Source organism: Callionymus lyra, chromosome 3 (genome assembly GCF_982586985.1).
Source record: "Callionymus lyra chromosome 3, fCalLyr1.hap1.1, whole genome shotgun sequence".
NCBI classification, from domain to species: domain Eukaryota; kingdom Metazoa; phylum Chordata; class Actinopteri; order Syngnathiformes; family Callionymidae; genus Callionymus; species Callionymus lyra.
In genome coordinates, this window is record NC_141820.1 from 7,212,517 (window position 1) to 7,231,893 (window position 19,377).

At 37.6% G+C, this 19,377-nt stretch overlaps 1 protein-coding gene across 3 annotated transcripts in view; it reads right to left on the bottom strand.

Moving 5' to 3' along the window:
• The window catches only part of ripor2 (RHO family interacting cell polarization regulator 2), a 90,252-nt gene that overhangs the window by 2,432 nt on the left and 68,443 nt on the right, over positions 1–19,377 (bottom strand). For 2 of the 3 annotated variants that reach the window (XM_087786293.1, XM_087786292.1), the window contains exons 7-20: positions 16,210–16,359; positions 14,784–14,847; positions 13,378–13,421; positions 13,034–13,308; positions 11,074–11,203; positions 7,547–8,266; positions 4,547–4,731; positions 3,685–3,844; positions 3,478–3,610; positions 3,176–3,337; positions 1,980–2,144; positions 1,718–1,920; positions 377–460; positions 229–319 (exon numbers count right to left, since the gene is read on the bottom strand). In XM_087786293.1, the coding sequence (XP_087642419.1) occupies positions 229–319; positions 377–460; positions 1,718–1,920; positions 1,980–2,144; positions 3,176–3,337; positions 3,478–3,610; positions 3,685–3,844; positions 4,547–4,731; positions 7,547–8,266; positions 11,074–11,203; positions 13,034–13,308; positions 13,378–13,421; positions 14,784–14,847; positions 16,210–16,359 (2,566 nt within the window). Of the gene's footprint in view, positions 1–228; positions 320–376; positions 461–1,717; positions 1,921–1,979; positions 2,145–3,175; positions 3,338–3,477; positions 3,611–3,684; positions 3,845–4,546; positions 4,732–7,546; positions 8,267–9,942; positions 10,090–11,073; positions 11,204–13,033; positions 13,309–13,377; positions 13,422–14,783; positions 14,848–16,209; positions 16,360–19,377 lie in introns of all 3 variants that reach the window. The other variant, XM_087786294.1, reaches the window with a different exon arrangement.

A 19,377-nucleotide genomic window follows, 5' to 3' on the forward strand; every position in this document is an offset into this window, starting at 1 on the left:
AGGGAATAATACTACAAAGCCTCAGGGAATAATACTTCAAATCCTAAGGGAATAATACTAGAAATCCTTAGAGACTAATACTACAAAGCTTCGGGGAGTAATACTACAAATCCTGAGGGAGTAATACTAGGAAGTCTTGAACATGAACCGTCATCTACTTTGATTTGGAGTAAATGCTCCGACAAGATAAAGAGTTTATTCCCATCATGCCTGGAGGAAGATTCTCACCGAGCGTCAGGAGGGTTTCTATGGCGACGTGACGGAGCTCCTCGTCAGCAGAGTCACACAGTGACACGACTGCTCGGATACTTTCCACTGCCTGCGGAAGAACAAGACGTTCAATCGGCCATAACATTATGACCACGAGCAGACCCACCTGTAGACAGCTGAGAGCTGAACACGCCGACCTCTGGGTCTGACCTCCGGCCTCGGACAGAGCCTGAGTGTAGCACTCCACCGCCTGCGCACACACACACACACACACACGCACACATGCGCACACACACACGAACACGCACACACACACACACACGCACACACACACACACACACACACACACACACACACACACACACACGCACACACGAACACGCACACACAGTTGTCCAAGATTAGTTCAGTCTAAGACTTGTCAGAAGAAGAAGAGTAGAAGAAGAATAAAAACGAGAAGAAGAAGAATAAAAACGAGAAGAACAAGAAGAAGAACAAGAAAGAGTAGAAGAACGAGAAGAAGAAGAACGACAAGCAGAACGTGAAGAAGAAGAACGAGGAGAAGAATGTCAAGAAAAAAGAAGAAGAAGAACGAGAAGAAAGAAGAAAGAGTAATAGAAAGAGAAGAAGAACGAGAAGAAGAAGAACGAGGAGAAGAAAGTCAAGAAATACGAAAAGAAGAAGAAGAAGAAAAACGAGAAGGAGAAGAAGAAAGAGTAAAAGAAGGAAAAGAAGAAGAGCGAGAAGAAGAATGTGAAGAAGAACGAGAAGAAGAAAGGGGAAGAAGAAGAAAAACCAGAAGGAGAAGAAGAACGAAAAGAAGAAGAAAGAGTAAAAGAAAGAGAAGAAGAAGAACGAGAAGGAGAAAAACGAGGAGAAGGACGAAAAGAAGAAGAATGAGAAGAAGATGAAGAAAGAGTAGAAGTAAGAGAAGAAGAATGTGAAGAAGAACGATAAGAAGAAGAAAAACGAGAAGGATGAAATGAAGACGAAAAACAAGAAGAAAAAGAACGAAAAGAAGAAGAACGAGAAGAAGAAGGTGAAGAAGAACGATAAGAAGAAGAAAGACTAGAAGTAAATGAAGAAGAAGGTGAAGAAGAACGAGGAGAAAAAGGTGAAGAAGAACGATAATAATAAGAAGAAAGAGTACAAGTAAGAGAAGAAGAACGTGAAGAAGAACGAGAAGAAGAAAAACGAGGAGAAGAAAAACGAGAAGGACGAAAAGAAGAAGAAAGAGTACAAGTAAGAGAAGAAGAACGTGAAGAAGAAGAAAAACGAGGAGAAGGACGAAAAGAAGAACGAGAAGAAGATGAAGAAAAAGTAAGAGAAGAAGAACGTGAAGAAGAAGAAAAACGAGGAGAAGGACGAAAAGAAGAAGACGAAAAACGAGAAGAAGAAGAACGAGGAGAAGAACGAGAAGAAGAAGGTGAAGAAGAATGATAATAAGAAGAAGAAAGAGTAGAAGTAAGAGAAGAAGAACGTGAAGAAGAAGAAGAAAGGACTCACTCTGCTCCTCAGGTGACTGTGAGGAAGCAGCGACGACAGATATTCTGCGGCGACCTTGTTGACCTCAGGGTCGTCCACGGTGAGCAGGTGAGCGAGGGAGCGAAGGGTTCCAGGTTTGGGCCACAGCGACGACACAGGAACGTCCCTGAGCGTCGACAGGCGGCGAGCAGAGTCTCCGGCGCTCAGCGCCTCCACGAACTGGTCTGGAGGCAAGAGATGGTGACGCGTCCGAACGCAACCCTGGTCCACGACGGAGCCTCACCTTCTCGCGCCAGATGGACCAGGTGAGTCTCCATGTCGTCCACCTCGTGCCGCGAGATGTACGAGTGGAACTGGAAGACGGTGAGGACGTCCTGGGAGAGCGCTCCAGCAGGGGGCGCCACCAAGTCGCTTCTGTCCACCATCTCGCCCACGACCAGGCCCATCACTGAAGAACCAGACCCAGGATGATACAGTCGAACGCAACTCGGCGTTTCCGTTAGAAATACAAACTACAGTGTCGGTTAAAACAACAAGAAACAGTTAAATAATGACAATTATATGTAATTAATTCACCTTTTTAAGCAGCAAAAAAGTCATCATATGATGAGACTTTAAAAAAAACAACACAATTTCTCAGTGTGACGTAGAAACTTAAGGTAGAAACAGAAGTTTAGGCTTTTTTTAATCGAGGAAATACATAAAAATAGGATTTCATTGAAGTGCGGGAAACACAAAACCACAGAAGAAGAATCATGAAAAAACAACAAACAAATTTGAATGAATAATAATAAGCACAATATTTGTTTTACAATCACGACAATGTGAAAAAATATTTAAAGGTATTTATCATGAAAACGGTTAAAAGACTAAACTAAAATTGAAAGAAGTGGCAAATTAAATTTTAAAAGTTTATTTAAACATCAAAGAGCTCAAGACTTTCTGCTCAATATTGAATTATTAAATTCAACATTTCAAATGTTTAAACTTTATAAGCGTCGAATTAAAAGAAACAAACCTATTCATTCATTGTTTTCTTCGAATAACTTTATTAAATATTTTCATAATGATTATTTCAACTTTTTATTGAAATGTTATTTTTTCCAACGAATTTAATTAAATCACTTCTATATTAAAATGTTGAATATATTTTAATATTTTTGAAAATAATTAATTTTTTTACTGTTTGATATTCTAATAAGGATATTTTTAAGTATAAATATAATGAATATTAATATTAATATAAATTGTAATATTACATTTTTTTTCCTAGTTTTTAAAATAGTTTGTATCATAGTAATCGAAGTAATTTGAATTTTATTTGTATTTTCTTTCCACTCACAGGTTGATATTCTTATTCCAATTAATCAAAAATAAATATTTAAATTAATTAGTTTTAATGCATAGTTTTAAATATTTCAATATATAAAATGCTGGCACTTTTAAAACCCACATTTTTATTGTAAATTAAAAACACACCTGCGTCCGACGCGTGCGAGTCGGTGTCGCGCCGCAGGCTCGTGTAGCGCCGGTGCATGTGCTTGAAGACCCGGTCCAGCGTGGTGTGGAACAGGCCGTCGGCGCCGCTGCACTCCGACCACAGCGACATCAGCTCCGGACGCTCGGCCAGACCCGGCAGAACTGAGGGAGCGACAAGCGTGAGACGGAACCGACCCGACCCGGGACCCGAGGACGGGAGAGACCCGGGACCCGAGGACGGGAGAGACCCGGGACCCGAGGACGGGAGAGACCCGGGACCCGAGGACGGGAGAGACCCTCACCGTCGGCCGCCGTGGTGACCGAGCCCAGCCGGTCGGCGCTGACCTCCGCCAGGTCCTCGATCAGCTGCGTCTGAGCCGACAGTTTGAGGAGGAGGCTGCGGCGCCGCCACGGGCTCGCCGCAGTGGTCAGCACCTGGACACCAGAGAGAGGGAGGGGGTTAAGAATCGAAGGACGCCTCCACCTGCTCCGGCCCGAAGACACCTTACCTGGATCAGGTGGTCGCAGTACTGCAGGTGGATGACGATGGCCACGTCCAGGTTCTCGTTCCCGGTGGTCAGGGGCAGCGGGCTGCCCGCCACGCTGTTGCCCACCCCGGTGTCCTCGGTCAGGGCCTCGCTCAGGTGACCCCTGGCCTCTGGGTGTTGGCTGATCACAGAAGATTTAGGTCTAGACACGCCTTTCATTTTCTTGTTTTTATTGAATTAGTATTTATTTTTTAAAAGTCATTTATATGTAATGATTGTTTTTTAAATCATTAAAAAAGGTTTAATTTGTTATTATTTTTTAATATTTAAATCAATTTATATTGTTTTCAAAATTATTTTTTATTATTAATTCACTATTTTCTATCTGAAGCAGAAGCCGACCCAGGATGATAGAGTCGAACACAACTCAGCGTTTCTATTAGAGATAAAAACTACAGCGTCAGTTAAAACAACAAGAAACAGATAAATAATTACAATTATATGTAATTAATTCACTTTTTTAAGCAGGAAAAAAGTGATCTTATGATGAGACTTTAAAATAAACAACATAATTTCTCAGTGTGACGTAGAAACTTAGGTTAGAAACATTTAAATTCAGTATAAAAATGTGTTTATAACATGTGACACCAGACCATACCAACAGAGCACCGAGCTACTGGATTAAATAAACAATGAATTTATAACATTTATATAATATCTAAGATAAAATCATTTTTTTAAATAATTAAACGCTAGAAAAAGAACAACATTTGAATAAAAGACAATGTTAAATTCAACCAGTAAACAATCTTACGACACTGATATACTTCCATACATGATTGACGTGTCAAACATGGAGACGATAAAGTCCTCGAACCCTCACCTGACTCCGTCGGCCTCGGCGTCGAAGAGCGGCGACCTCTGCGGGGACGCCCCCAGCACGCCGTTGTCGTCGCCCGTGTCCTCGTCGTCGAAGTCCGAGGTGTTGAGGAAGTCGAAGCTCTCCAGAGCGCTCTCTACGGTCAGACTGAGGCTGGACGAGCGGCTCCTGTGGCCTGGCAGACGGCACTGAGGGACAAATCACACACGTGGTTGGAACGTTTCTATTACTTCCTGTTAAAAATAAGAGAGATTTCTGTCTCTCATTGTTACGGTTTATTCTTCAAGTACCTCCTTAAGAGACCTGGACAAAGTCAGAGCAAAACTACAGAACTAACCATGTGGAAATAAGACTAGTTATCATGTGTGTAATAGTTAGAATCTGTTGATACGTTTTACGATACAGAGACAACGATACGATATATCGTGATACTGTAGTAACAAGTATATATGTTTAGTATTGTCCAGTACTTGACTCTGGTGTTGTGATAGTGTAGTAACAAGTATATATGTGTAGTATTGTCCAGTACTTGACTCTGGTGTTGTGATAGTGTAGTAACAAGCATATATGTGTAGTATTGTCGAGTACTTGACTCTGGTGTTGTGATAGTATAGTAACAAGTATATATGTGTAGTATTGTCCAGTACTTGACTCTAGTGTTGTGATAGTGTAGTTACAAGTATATATGTGTAGTATTGTCCAGTACTTGACTCTGGTGTTGTGATAGTGTAGTAACAAGCATATATGTGTAGTATTGTCGAGTACTTGACTCTGGTGTTGTGATAGTATAGTAACAAGTATATATGTGTAGTATTGTCCAGTACTTGACTCTGGTGTTGTGATAGTGTAGTAACAAGCATATATGTGTAGTATTGTCCAGTACTTGACTCTGGTGTTGTGATAGTATAGTAACAAGTATATATGTGTAGTATTGTCCAGTACTTGACTCTGGTGTTGTGATAGTGTAGTAACAAGCATATATGTGTAGTATTGTCCAGTACTTGACTCTGGTGTTGTGATAGTATAGTAACAAGTATATATGTGTAGTATTGTCCAGTACTTGACTCTGGTGTTGTGATAGTGTAGTAACAAGTATATATGTGTAGTATTGTCCAGTACTTGACTCTGGTGTTGTGATAGTGTAGTAACAAGCATATATGTGTAGTATTGTCCAGTACTTGACTCTGGTGTTGTGATAGTGTAGTAACAAGTATATATGTGTAGTATTGTCCAGTACTTGACTCTGGTGTTGTGATAGTGTAGTAGCAAGCATATATGTGTAGTATTGTCGAGTACTTGACTCTGGTGTTGTGATAGTATAGTAACAAGTATATATGTGTAGTATTGTCCAGTACTTGACTCTGGTGTTGTGATAGTGTAGTAACAAGTATATATGTGTAGTATTGTCCAGTACTTGACTCTGGTGTTGTGATAGTATAGTAACAAGTATATATGTGTAGTATTGTCCAGTACTTGACTCTGGTGTTGTGATAGTGTAGTAACAAGTATATATGTGTAGTATTGTCCAGTACTTGACTCTGGTGTTGTGATAGTGTAGTAACATTTGTGTAGTATTGTCGAGTACTTGACTCTGGTGTTGTGATAGTAGAGTAACAAGTATATATGTGTAGTATTGTCCAGTACTTGACTCTGGTGTTGTGATAGTAGAGTAACAAGTATATATGTGTAGTATTGTCCAGTACTTGACTCTGGTGTTGTGATAGTGTAGTAACAAGTATATATGTGTAGTATTGTCCAGTACTTGACTCTGGTGTTGTGATAGTGTAGTAACAAGCATATATGTGTAGTATTGTCGAGTACTTGACTCTGGTGTTGTGATAGTAGAGTAACAAGTATATATGTGTAGTATTGTCCAGTACTTGACTCTGGTGTTGTGATAGTAGAGTAACAAGTATATATGTGTAGTATTGTCCAGGACTTGACTCTGGTGATGTGATAGTATAGTAACAAGTATATATGTGTAGTATTGTCCAGTACTTGACTCTGGTGTTGTGATAGTGTAGTAACAAGCATATATGTGTAGTATTGTCGAGTACTTGACTCTGGTGTTGTGATAGTAGAGTAACAAGTATATATGTGTAGTATTGTCCAGTACTTGACTCTGGTGTTGTGATAGTGTAGTAACAAGTATATATGTGTAGTATTGTCCAGTACTTGACTCTGGTGTTGTGATAGTGTAGTAACAAGCATATACAGTATGTGTAGTATTGTCGAGTACTTGACTCTGGTGATGTGATAGTATAGTAACAAGTATATATGTGTAGTATTGTCCAGTACTTGACTCTGGTGTTGTGATAGTGTAGTAACAATTATATATGTGTAGTATTGTCCAGTACTTGACTCTGGTGTTGTGATAGTGTAGTAACAATTATATATGTGTAGTATTGTCCAGTACTTGACTCTGGTGTTGTGATACTGTAGTAACAAGTATATATGTGTAGTATTGTCCAGTACTTGACTCTGGTGTTGTGATAGTGTAGTAACAAGTATATATGTTTAGTATTGTCGAGTACTTGACTCTGGTGTTGTGATACTGTAGTAACAAGTATATATGTGTAGTATTGTCCAGTACTTGACTCTGGTGTTGTGATAGTGTAGTAACAAGTATATATGTGTAGTATTGTCCAGTACTTGACTGTAGTGTTGTGATAGTATAGTAACAAGTATATATGTGTAGTATTGTCCAGTACTTGACTCTGGTGTTGTGATAGTGTAGTAACAAGTATCTATGTGTAGTATTGTCCAGTACTTGACTCTGGTGTTGTGATAGTGTAGTAACAAGTATATATGTGTAGTATTGTCCAGTACTTGACTCTGGTGTTGTGACAGTGTAGTAACAAGTATATATTTGTAGCTATATTTGTAATATGTGTAGTATTGAATATATTCTACAAGAATCGTTTGACTCAGATGCAGATTCCTCTCGATCACTGATCTTTATGCTCTCGGGGTCAAGGGTCAACACGAACTAGTGGCGCCCACCTTGAGCAGATCCTCGAGCCGCATCACCTCCTGCTCCAGGTCCTGCAGTTCTCTGCAGCGGTGGGTCAGGGACTCCAGCCTCATGAGCAGTGAGTGGAGCGCCTCCTCCAGGCTGCTCTCCAGGAAGGCCCGGCTGCCCTCGCCCGCCCAGCTCAGGCCTCCGCTGCCGGCCGCGCCCCCTTCCTCGGGGGGCGCCTCGCAGGAGTTGAGCCTCTTCACCAGCTGCCGGGTCAGACTGCCCGCCTCCTCGCTGTCCAGCTCCACGGGCTTCAGCTCGTCCGCCTGGTCCAGGAAGACGTCCTCGGGCGCCACGGTGGACAGGAGGCCGTCGGAGCAGCAGCCCGGGTTGGACCCCGAGTTCCTCTGGGACTCGGTTCTCTCCCAGTCCGAGTCCTCGGCCACGTCCACCTCGTCGCTGGCCAGGCTGGCGCTGGTCCCGCTGTCCCTGCTGCTGGTCTCCCCGTCCTCCTCCTCGTCCTCCTCCTCCAGCTGCTCCTCCGCGATGGAGTTCTCCCTCGTGGTCAGGGTCTGGGAGTGGGAGCGCTCCAGCTCCGGCGGCGTGATGGTGATCTCCGGGTTGGACGGCGCCCCCGAGTGGCAGCTGGGGGCGGGGCTGGGACTGGGCGTGGAGCCGGAGGTGTCGGAGAAGGTGAAGGAGAGACGCTTGCATTCGGCCGGACCGCAACCCCCGTGTTCGAAGACGTCGTCGGGCAACGTGGACTGAGGAGGGAGACGGAGACGAGTGAACGAGGGAACGTCGGAGGAGAAGAAGAGATGAAAAGATGAGGTTTCTCTCAGGCGAGGTCATGAAAGAGGCTCTTTGACTGTTCGACGTCTTTATACTTTGAATTGACCTTGTTTGTCATAATTCTTTTAATATTAATTAACTTGTTTAAACTGTCATTAGACTCACTAGACGTTGTTTGTGAAGGTCAGAGAGGAGACATGACAACAACAACAACAACAACAATAATAACCATAATACCAACAAACAAACTACAATAGTGATAACAATAACCACTACAACAGCAGTTAAAAGAACACTGACAACAACAATAATTATAGTAACAACTACAATAATAACAACCAGAGATAATGAAAATAACAACAACCACACAATAATTTATACAACACAGAAAACAATAATACCTACAACGACTACAACAACACAGAAAACAATAATACCTACAACGACTACAACAACACTGAAAATAACAATAATTACATAATAAAACCATATTAACAACCAATTACAATAACAACACAGACAGAAATAATAACAACAACTATAATAATAACAACAACAACAACAACAACAACAACAACAACAACAACAACAACAATAGTTAAAATAACACTAATAATATCACAAACACCAGCAACAACAATTACTATAATCACTACAACTATAATCACAACAACAAGAACAACAATAATTATAACAACGTTGATATTAAAAACCAACAATGAAAATAATAAAAACACAGAAAACCGCAACAATAACACAAATGCCGGCAATAACAACAACTATGATGACTATAACAACAACAAAAATAATCACTGCAATAATAAAAATAACGGTAATAACAACAACCAAACAATATTAGTAAGAGAAACCACAACAATAATAACTATAAACACTATAACAACAACAAAAATAATCACTGCAAAAATAAAATTAACTGCAATAACAACAACCAAACAATAATAGTAAGAGAAACAACAACAATAATAACTATAAAAACTATAACAACAACAAAAATAATTACTGCAATAAGAAAAATAACCGTAATAACAACAACCAAACAATAATAGCAAGAGAAACAACAACTTTATCAATATTTCCATATCGTTGACGACGACCATGTCGTTCCTCACTGACCTTCATGAACACACGTGACCTTCATGAACACACGTGACCTTCATGAACACACGTGACCTTCATGAACACACGTGACCTTCATGAACACACGTGACCTTCATGAACACACGTGACCTTCATGAACACACGTGACCTTCATGAACACACGTGACCTTCATGAACACACGTGACCTTCATGAACACACGTGACCTTCATGAACACACGTGACCTTCATGAACACACGTGACCTTCATGAACACACGTGACCTTCATGAACACACGTGACCTTCATGAACACACGTGACCTTCATGAACACACGTGACCTTCACTCTCGCAGTGAACGACAGAAAATATCTCGAATCCTGGAATATTTGTGTGTGTTTTGTTCCTTCATGACATCATTACACCTATAACAGGAACTACATTCTCCACCTGAAACAAAAACGGTTGGAGTCGGTGAAGTTCATGCAGAGGAACATGCAGCACACAAGAGGCGACCACAGCACTAGGAGCTCTCCACCCGGGTCACTCACGTAGACCTCCAGACTGGACTTGGGTCTGGGCCTGAGTGAGGTCAGGTCCCCGAACGAGCGGCTGCGCCTCAGCCTCTCCAGCAGGGTTTCTCTCAGCGCCTGCAGGAAGGAGAGACGCTGGCGCTGCACGGGGTACGGACGCCACTTCTTCACGCAAGGGTGTTCGAGGGGGTCGAGGGTCGAGGGTCGGGGGGACAGCGGGGGGTACGGGGTTAGTATAGGGGGGAGGCTGAGGTCATCAACAAAAGTGGGAGCGATCGTGGACGGAATCTTTGTTTTAACCTTCGTTAAAGTTCATCAGAAGATTGAACGATTCAAATGAACTTTCTTTGAGTAAATGTCGGTTGTTGTTTTAAAACGGTTAAATAATTAAATGTAAAGATTATGTATTGTTGTGAGATTTATAATTAAATTAATTAATTTTTTTATTATGTATTTTATACAAAAAAGGCATATATTTTCCTTTTTTTTTAAAATCCAAACATAAATAAATAAAATATGTTTGATGGTTTATTTGAGTCATCAATGAACGAATATTGAACGTTTGAATTTAACATGTTAAGAGTTTTATTTCCATGCATTTAATTATATTAAAAAAAAATCAAATATTGTTAAAATCAAGACCTTTTTTCTTTACACATAGAGTTTGATATTTTAATTATAATTCTCCAAAAAATAATGTTCTAAACACAATACGTGCAGTCTTTTAAATTCAATATATAAACGTTGGTATAATAGAGTCACCAGACAGAACCAACAGAGCACCGAGCTACTGGATCAAACCTTCAGCCAATCATGTGACGCGCAGACGATCACGTGACCGTTTATCTGGTGGACATTTTTTATAATAATAAAGAATAAAAAAGAATAAATGAATCAAATCAATATTCTGATGACACTGATATACTTTTATACAGCTTTGACATACGTGCTACACTAAGATGAAATGTATATTATATACATCATTAGTCATTCAGAACCAGACTAAAGTATTAATAAACAAGAATAAAACATAAAAAGGCACTTTGTTAGTGTGAGTTTAAAACACGTAACTGGAGTCACGTGGATGTTTTTTTGAAGGTAAAAAATCCGACGTCTTGTACTGAGACGAAGTGACGAAGTTGTACTCACGAAGAACGAAGTGTCCTGGAACGTCGGGGTCTCCGGGGTCCCCTGGCTGTAGATGGAGACCCTCCTGTGAAGCGCCGCCGCTTTGCTCACGTTTCCAGACGACAAAGTCAAGTCCTCGACGTCGAAGGGACTGAAAGGTTCAGTTTCAGTTTAAATGAGCAGTTCCATTAAAAAGATGCTGCACCAGATTTTGCACAAAACTACTTTCCATCTTCCATCACCGATCGCTGAAAAACACACTTTGTTGAAGCGTTTTTATGTCTTGATTTAAGTCGAGGAGTTACGACCAGACCAGTGTGACTTTATCTTAATACTTTAGATCTTAGTTTTTCTTTAAGTGTCATTTCATCTTAGCTCGCAGTTTACTTTATTAGTACATTCGCACAAGAGTGTATTTTAGCAAGATTGTATTTTTTATTTTATCATTTAATTATTTTTGTATTTTAACGTTTTTTTTAAAAGACAAAACATATTTTTATTTGAAGCTTTTCTTTTGTATTTTCGATTCTGTAATTATTATTATTATTGTCGCTTTGATCAACATTTTATTTTTGTATCTTGTTTTATCTTAATTCTTATTGTAGGATTGTTTTATTTTTAAGTTTGCATTTTATCAAGATTGTATTTTGTATTTATTCCAAATAGATATTTTTGTATTTTATCAAGATTATTTGTTTTGTATTTTATCAAGATTGTGTTTTGTATTTATTAAAAATATATATTTTTGTATTTTGCATTTTATCAAGATTATTTGTATGTATTTTATCAAGATTGTATTTTGTATTAATTAAAACATATATATTGTTGTATTTTGTATTTTATCAAGATTGTATTTTGTATTTATTCCAAATAGATATTTTTGTATTTTATCAAGATTATTTGTTTTGTATTTTATCAAGATTGTGTTTTGTATTTATTAAAAATATATATTTTTGTATTTTGCATTTTATCAAGATTATTTGTATGTATTTTATCAAGATTGTATTTTGTATTAATTAAAACATATATATTGTTGTATTTTGTATTTTATCAAGATTGTATTTTGTAGTTATTAAAAAATATTTAATGTTGTATTTTATCAAGATTTTATTTTGTATTTATTAAAAAATATATATTGTCGTATTTTATCAAGATTGTTTTTTTGTATTTATTAAAGATATATATTTTTGTATTTTGCATTTTATCAAGATTATTTGTATGTATTTTATCAAGATTGTATTTTGTATTAATTAAAACATATATATTGTTGTATTTTGTATTTTATCAAGATTGTATTTTGTAGTTATTAAAAAATATTTAATGTTGTATTTTATCAAGATTTTATTTTGTATTTATTAAAAAATATATATTGTCGTATTTTATCAAGATTGTTTTTTTGTATTTTATCCAGATTGTATGTTGTATTTATAAAAACATTTTTTTTGTATTTGATCAAGATTGTGTTTTGAATTTATTAAAAACATATATTTTAGTATTTAATCAAGATTGTATTTTGTATTTATTAAAAAACATATTTTAGTATTTTATAGAGATTGTATTTTTGTATTTAATCAAGATTGTATGTTGTATTTATTAAAAAACATATTTTAGTATTTTATAAAGATTGTATTTAGAATGTTTTATTATATCGTATCCGACATATGACACACTGATATGTGTATTAAGTGTTTAATCAAACATTTGTACTTTACTCTCTGTGAGATAAACGGTTGCTCAACGTGTAGAAACAACGCTTCACCACTAGATGGCAGCAAAACTCCAGCGTGACTTTTATCAGCGTCTCGTTTGTTATGAACGAATGATGTTTTTAATCTATTTTCATGCATGTATTATAATCTGAGTTGATATAATTAATTAATTAATTCAATTCTTTACAAATACATATTCAACATATATCGATCAGTGACGAGGAATAAACTGATCGATACAAACGGATGAAAGTGTGAAAAAGGCGACTTACTACCAGGTGACCTCCAGGTTGAGCTTGATGGTCCCGAGGTCGTTGACGTCCACGGCGACCACCTGAGGCACGGCCGTGAACAGCTCCTTGGTCTCGCAGATGACGCTGCCCACCAGGACGTGCGTGGCCAGACCCTTCAGCTCCGTCACCTTGATGTGGATCAGGTCCGCGATGAGGGGCATGAAGACCATCTCGTCGCCGTCCCAGCTCTGCCTGGAGTTCACCTCGATGCGACCCTTCAACTTCCACCTCTGGCGGCCGTAGCGCATGAAGATCTAAGACGAAGAATTAGAAAGAGAAAGGTCATAATTGTGACGAGTCTCTCGCGTTATCGAGGGTCTCACCTCGTACTGGTCTCCTGGACAGAGTCGAGCGAAACCTGCCAGACCTGACCAAGAAAAAAACAAAAAACCACCAGAGTTAGAAACGTCTTAACGGTAAAATAAATCCAGCTAACGTTTCAAGCTAGCTCTATTAGCAAATATAAAAATATAAGCTCCTGAATCAGTTTTAGTAATTTAAAACATATTTTTTTAATGTACAATGTCTTAACTTAAGACTAAAAGTACAGTTTTCATTTCAACCAGTTTTGTCTCTTTCATTTTTAGCATTTAAAGACGCGACAGAAACATTAGCTCCTAGAGCTAGGCTAAAGCTAACTTGCTAACGCAGGGTCAAAGATGTTCTTAAATATTTCAAGAAATATAATTAGATATAATATATCAATATAATTAAATATAATAAGAAATTAATAGTTACACATGTTAAAAAACCCGGCGCAAAAATAAACACAACTAAATGCTACACGTGGTTTTAAGAGATAAATGTAAGAATAAGATGTATTTTTAATGTGTTACAATTATAGTTGATTTGTCGACATCAAAATAGATTAAAATATATTTTTATGATGTAATATAGTTTTTGTGAAATGGTACTTCACATCGATTATTGAACTTTGAATGAAATAATATTTTATTATTTTCACATGAAACTCAACAAGCTAATGTTTCTAAGCTAGCTCTAATATTAAGTAAATATTCCCTAAATTTCACATTTTAATGATTAAAAATAGCTTTTTCCTGTTTCAATAGTGACAATAAATAGTAGAGAATAACATGTTCATAGTAAAAAATATATACAATAAATATTATACATTTATAAAATATATATATAAATATAATGTGATGTCAAAATAAAACATCTAAAATAAAGAACCTTTGTCAATAGTTACTGTAATCACATATTTTTAATGAAATTAATTTGTTTACATTAAATAGAAGAAAAAAAACGTTATATGCCAATTCACATCAATAGAAAAAAACACTATTAAATACTCCTTTTATTTTTATATGAAAACTCAACAAGGTAATGTTTCTAGCGAGTTTAATCGCAAGCAAAAAGTTCAGAAGAAGTACAAATTTCTAATCATTTAAATTAAAAAACATTGTCTAAAATAGTCAAATGTCTTTATTCAGTACTTTGACCAAATGTTATTTTAATTGGTTTTATCCTTTTTTAGAAATATTAGCTCATACGGCTCGGCTAGGTGCTAGCTTGCTAATGCTAAGCTTTTTGAACATTTTAAAACACAATTGATGTATCCTTGAAAAAAAGTAAAGAAACCTAAAAAAGGTGTTTTGCATGGTTTTGTGTTTGTTATAATTATTTAAAAAAGGTCAAATACATCTTTCAGTGTAATATTGTTCTGGTAAAATATTAATTTCACATCAATTAAACATTATTTGTTCACCTTTCATTTTGATGTGAAACTCTCCGAGTAGATTCTCTAGTTCGCTTTCAAAAGCACTCATGTTCTGCAAGAGAAACAACATGGACGACGTTCATCATCTTCATCATCATCATCATCTTCATCATCATCATGATCATCATCATCATCATGATCATCATCATCACCATGATCATCATCATCAACACCTTCATCTTCAACATCTTAATCATCATCTTCATCTTCATCATCTTCAACATCTTCATCATCTTCATCATCTTCTTCATCTTCTTCATCATCTTCAACATCTTCAACGTCATCTTCATTATCTTCATCATCTTCATCATCATCTTCATCATCTTCATCATCTTCATCATTTTCATCTTCAACATCTTCATCATCTTCATTATCTTCATCATCTTCATCATCTTCATCTTTATCATCTTCATCTTCATCATCTTTATCATCATCTTCATCTTAATCATCTTCATCATCATCACAATTATCATCATCTTCATCATCATCATCACAATTATCATCATCATCCTCATAATCAATCATAATCAATCATCATCATCATCATCATCATCTTTATCACCTTCATCATCATCATCATCATCTTTATCATCTTCATCATCTTCATCACCATCTTCATCTTCATCTCCATCATCATCATGACCATCATCATCATCATCATCTTTATCATGTTCATCACCATCTTTATCATCATCATCATCTTTATCATATTTATCACCATCTTTATCATCATCATCATCTTCATCAACATCATCATCTTCATCATCATCTTCATCTTCACCTTCATCTTCATCTTTATCATCTTCATCACCATCTTTATCATCATCATCTTTATCATCTTCATCACCATCTTTATCATCATCTTCATCATCATCTTCATCATCATCTTCATCATCATCATCTTCATCATCATCATCACCATCTTCATCATCATCATCTTCACCATCTTCATCACCATCTTCATCTTCATCATCATCTTCACCATCTTCATCATCATCATCATCATCTTCATCATCATCTTTATCACCATCTTTATCACCATCTTCATCACCATCTTCATCATCTTCACCATCTTTATCACCATCTTTATCATCATCATCATCTTCATCATCATCTTTATCATCTTTATCACCATCTTCATCACCATCTTCATCATCTTCACCATCTTTATCATCATCTTCATCACCATCTTCATCATCTTCACCATCTTCATCATCATCTTTATCATCTTTATCACCATCTTCATCACCATCTTCATCATCTTCACCATCTTCATCACCATCTTCATCATCTTCACCATCTTTATCATCATCATCATCTTTATCACCATCTTCATCACCATCTTCATCATCATCTTTATCACCATCTTTATCATCTTTATCATCTTTATCATCATCATCATCTTCATCAGTACCTCGGTGTACTCCTTGTATCGTCGGTTGACTTCAGCCAGACTCTCTTTGGTTCCCTTGGACGAGGGCGAGGTTGCAAACGCGACCTTCATCCTGCTGGCTCCGTCTCTCAGGCGGCTCTGGATACAGAAGGCCTCGTACAGCTCGTCCACCTGAGAAACAACAACATCAGGACGTTTGTCTCCGAATCCAACACAACGAGGCCTCGGAGTCGTCTGCGGCGCCGACGCCCACCTCGAGCGTCGCGCCCGATACGAGTCGAGCAGATTCACCGTGAGACGCACAACCAGAGCCCGACCGTCACCACAAGCTTCACCAAAGCCACGCTTTTACGAGCGTCTGTGACTGGAGACAGAGTTCGACTCCAGATCCGTCGTCAACACACTCTTGTTTCTACTCTCACTGCCAAGTATGGAAGTTAATCAGCGCCACAATATTCACTAGTTTCATTTTTGTTTGAAAGTAAGTAAGTAAGTTGTATTTATATAGTGCTTTTCCAGACCAGGGTCACAAAGCGCTTAAACAATCAAAACAATACTCAAAAAAGTATATACTTTAAAGATCAAGATAAAACTGATAACACAACAGGAGTTCCAGAAAATCAAGGAAAAGCCTGAATAAATAGAAATGTCTTAAGATGATTAAATTGACGCTTCAATTTAAAAGTGTCAACATTTAAACTTTTCATTTGTTTTTATTGAATAATTTAATCTAATCATCGCATTTTTAATTAAATAAAAAAAGCACATTTTTTAAATAGAGAAATATATTCAATTACTGCTTTATTTCTTTTTTAATTATTTTGAAGTTGAGATGAAAAATTAGCTTTATTAATTGATTTAATTGATCGAATTGATTTGAAAGAGTTTCAGAACTTGAATACTTTCACACTCTCAGCCAATCATGTGACACTCGATCACGCAACTTTTCGATCAAGTCGCTCCATTGGTAATGTCTGGGAAACAGATTCTAATGTTGTTTTTTAAAGCACTGGATTATCTTTTTCTCTTTTTTATTTTTATTTTTCAATGTCATATTTTCTTTTTAACTAATTCCTATTTTTTTTTACACATAGAGTTTGGTATTTTAATTCCAATACTTCAAAAATCTTGTATCTAAATTTTATATTTTTTAATTCGTAGTCTTTTAAATTCAATATAAAACCGCCATGTTACTCGCTATATGTCAAGGTAGAACATTTTAATGATGTCACGTGATCGTCTGCGCGTCACATGATTGGCTGAGAGTTCGATCCAGTAGCTCGGTGCTCTGTTGGTTCTGTCTGGTGACTCTGTTATTACAACGTTTATATATTGAATTTAAAAGACTACCATTTGAAAAATATTGAATTAAAAACAATCATTTACATACTATTGAAATCACACTTGTTTTCAGGCTTTCGGGTCACCTTGACCCTGAGACGACACAAGGGATACCACAAACGCATTTGATCGAGGGCCTTTGCGTCACCTTGACCCAGAGATGACACAAGGGATACCACAAACAGATTTGATTGAGCGCCTTCAGGTCACTTTGACCCAGAGATGAAACAAGGGATACCACAAAAGCATTTGTTTTAGGGCCTTCGGTCACTTTGACCAAGAGATAACACAAGGGATACCACAAACACATTTGTTTTCAGGCCTTCGCGTCACCTTGACCCAGAAACAACACAAGGGATACCAAAAACATATTTGTTTTCAGGCTTTTGGGTCACCTTGACCCAGAGACAACACAAGAGATACCACAAACACATTTGTTGTAGGGTCTTCGGGTCACTCTGACCCAGAGACGACACAAGGGATACAACACATTTGTTTTCAGGCATTAAAATACTAAAAGTGAATTCTACATTTTAATATAGCTAATACTGAACTACATTATGAAAAAAATACGTAAATAAATAATGAAAAAACATGTGAAATGACCTTCATACTCAAGCCTGTGAAGGTCAGTGAAGATCCGCGTGGAAGTGAAATAACCTTCATCGACACCACGAGGAAAAGGTATAAACACCAGATGTTATGAAATACTTCCTGCTCTCTCGTTAAATAACAATATATCTGCTGAGTCATGGAAACGGCGTCTGCTCTGGTTGTGCAGAAACAAAAGTGTTCGACAGGAACGTCTGACGAGGATCAAATATTGATGCTTCGCTCCTCGTTAGGAGAAAACAAAGCTCTTGCTGCACTTTGTGGCTTTTTTAGTGCCGCGTCTGCAGGACGTGAGGAAGTGACGGATCTTCTGAGTCCATCAGAGCTGCTGCACCTTCATTTCTACTCTGTACTTATCTTGAAAATGATCTTTCTAAAGGGTTGATAAGATGCACTTTAATGGCACTGAATGTTCACTTTCAGACTGATATGTCATATGTCTGGGTCAGGGTGACCCGTAGGCCCTAAAACAAATGTGTTTGTTGTATCCCTTGTGTTATCTCAGAGTCAAGGTGACCCAAAAGCCTGAAAACAAATGTGCTTGTCGTATCCCTCGTGTTGTCTCAGAGTCAAGGTGACCCAAAAGCCTGAAAACAAATGTGCTTGTCGTATCCCTCGTGTTGTCTCAGGGTCAAGGTGACCCAAAAGCCTGAAAACAAATGTCTTTGTGGTATCCCTTGAGTCGTCTCAGGGTCAAGGTGACCCAAAAGCCTGAAAACAAATGTGCTTGTGGTATTCCTTGTGTTGTCTCAGGGTCAAGGTGACCTAAGAGCCTTAAAACAAATGTCTTTGTGGTATCCCTTGTGTTGTCTCAGGGTCAAAGTGACAAAAAGGCCCTAAAACAAATGTGCTTGTGGTATTCCTTGTGTTGTCTCAGGGTCAAGGTGACCCAAAAGCCTGAAAACAAATGTCTTTGTGGTATCCCTTGAGTCGTCTCAGGGTCAAGGTGACCCAAAAGCCTGAAAACAAATGTGCTTGTGGTATTCCTTGTGTTGTCTCAGGGTCAAGGTGACCCAAAAGCCTGAAAACAAATGTGCTTGTGGTATTCCTTGTGTTGTCTCAGGGTCAAGGTGACCTAAGAGCCTTAAAACAAATGTTTTTGTGGTATCCTTTGTGTTGTCTCTGGGTCAAGGGTTAATAAATAAATAAAAATATATATAGAAATGTTTTCACTGTATTTTATTTCTCTACTTCTGTCGTGTGTGCATTCAAATAAATTCTAGTAGTAGTAGTTAT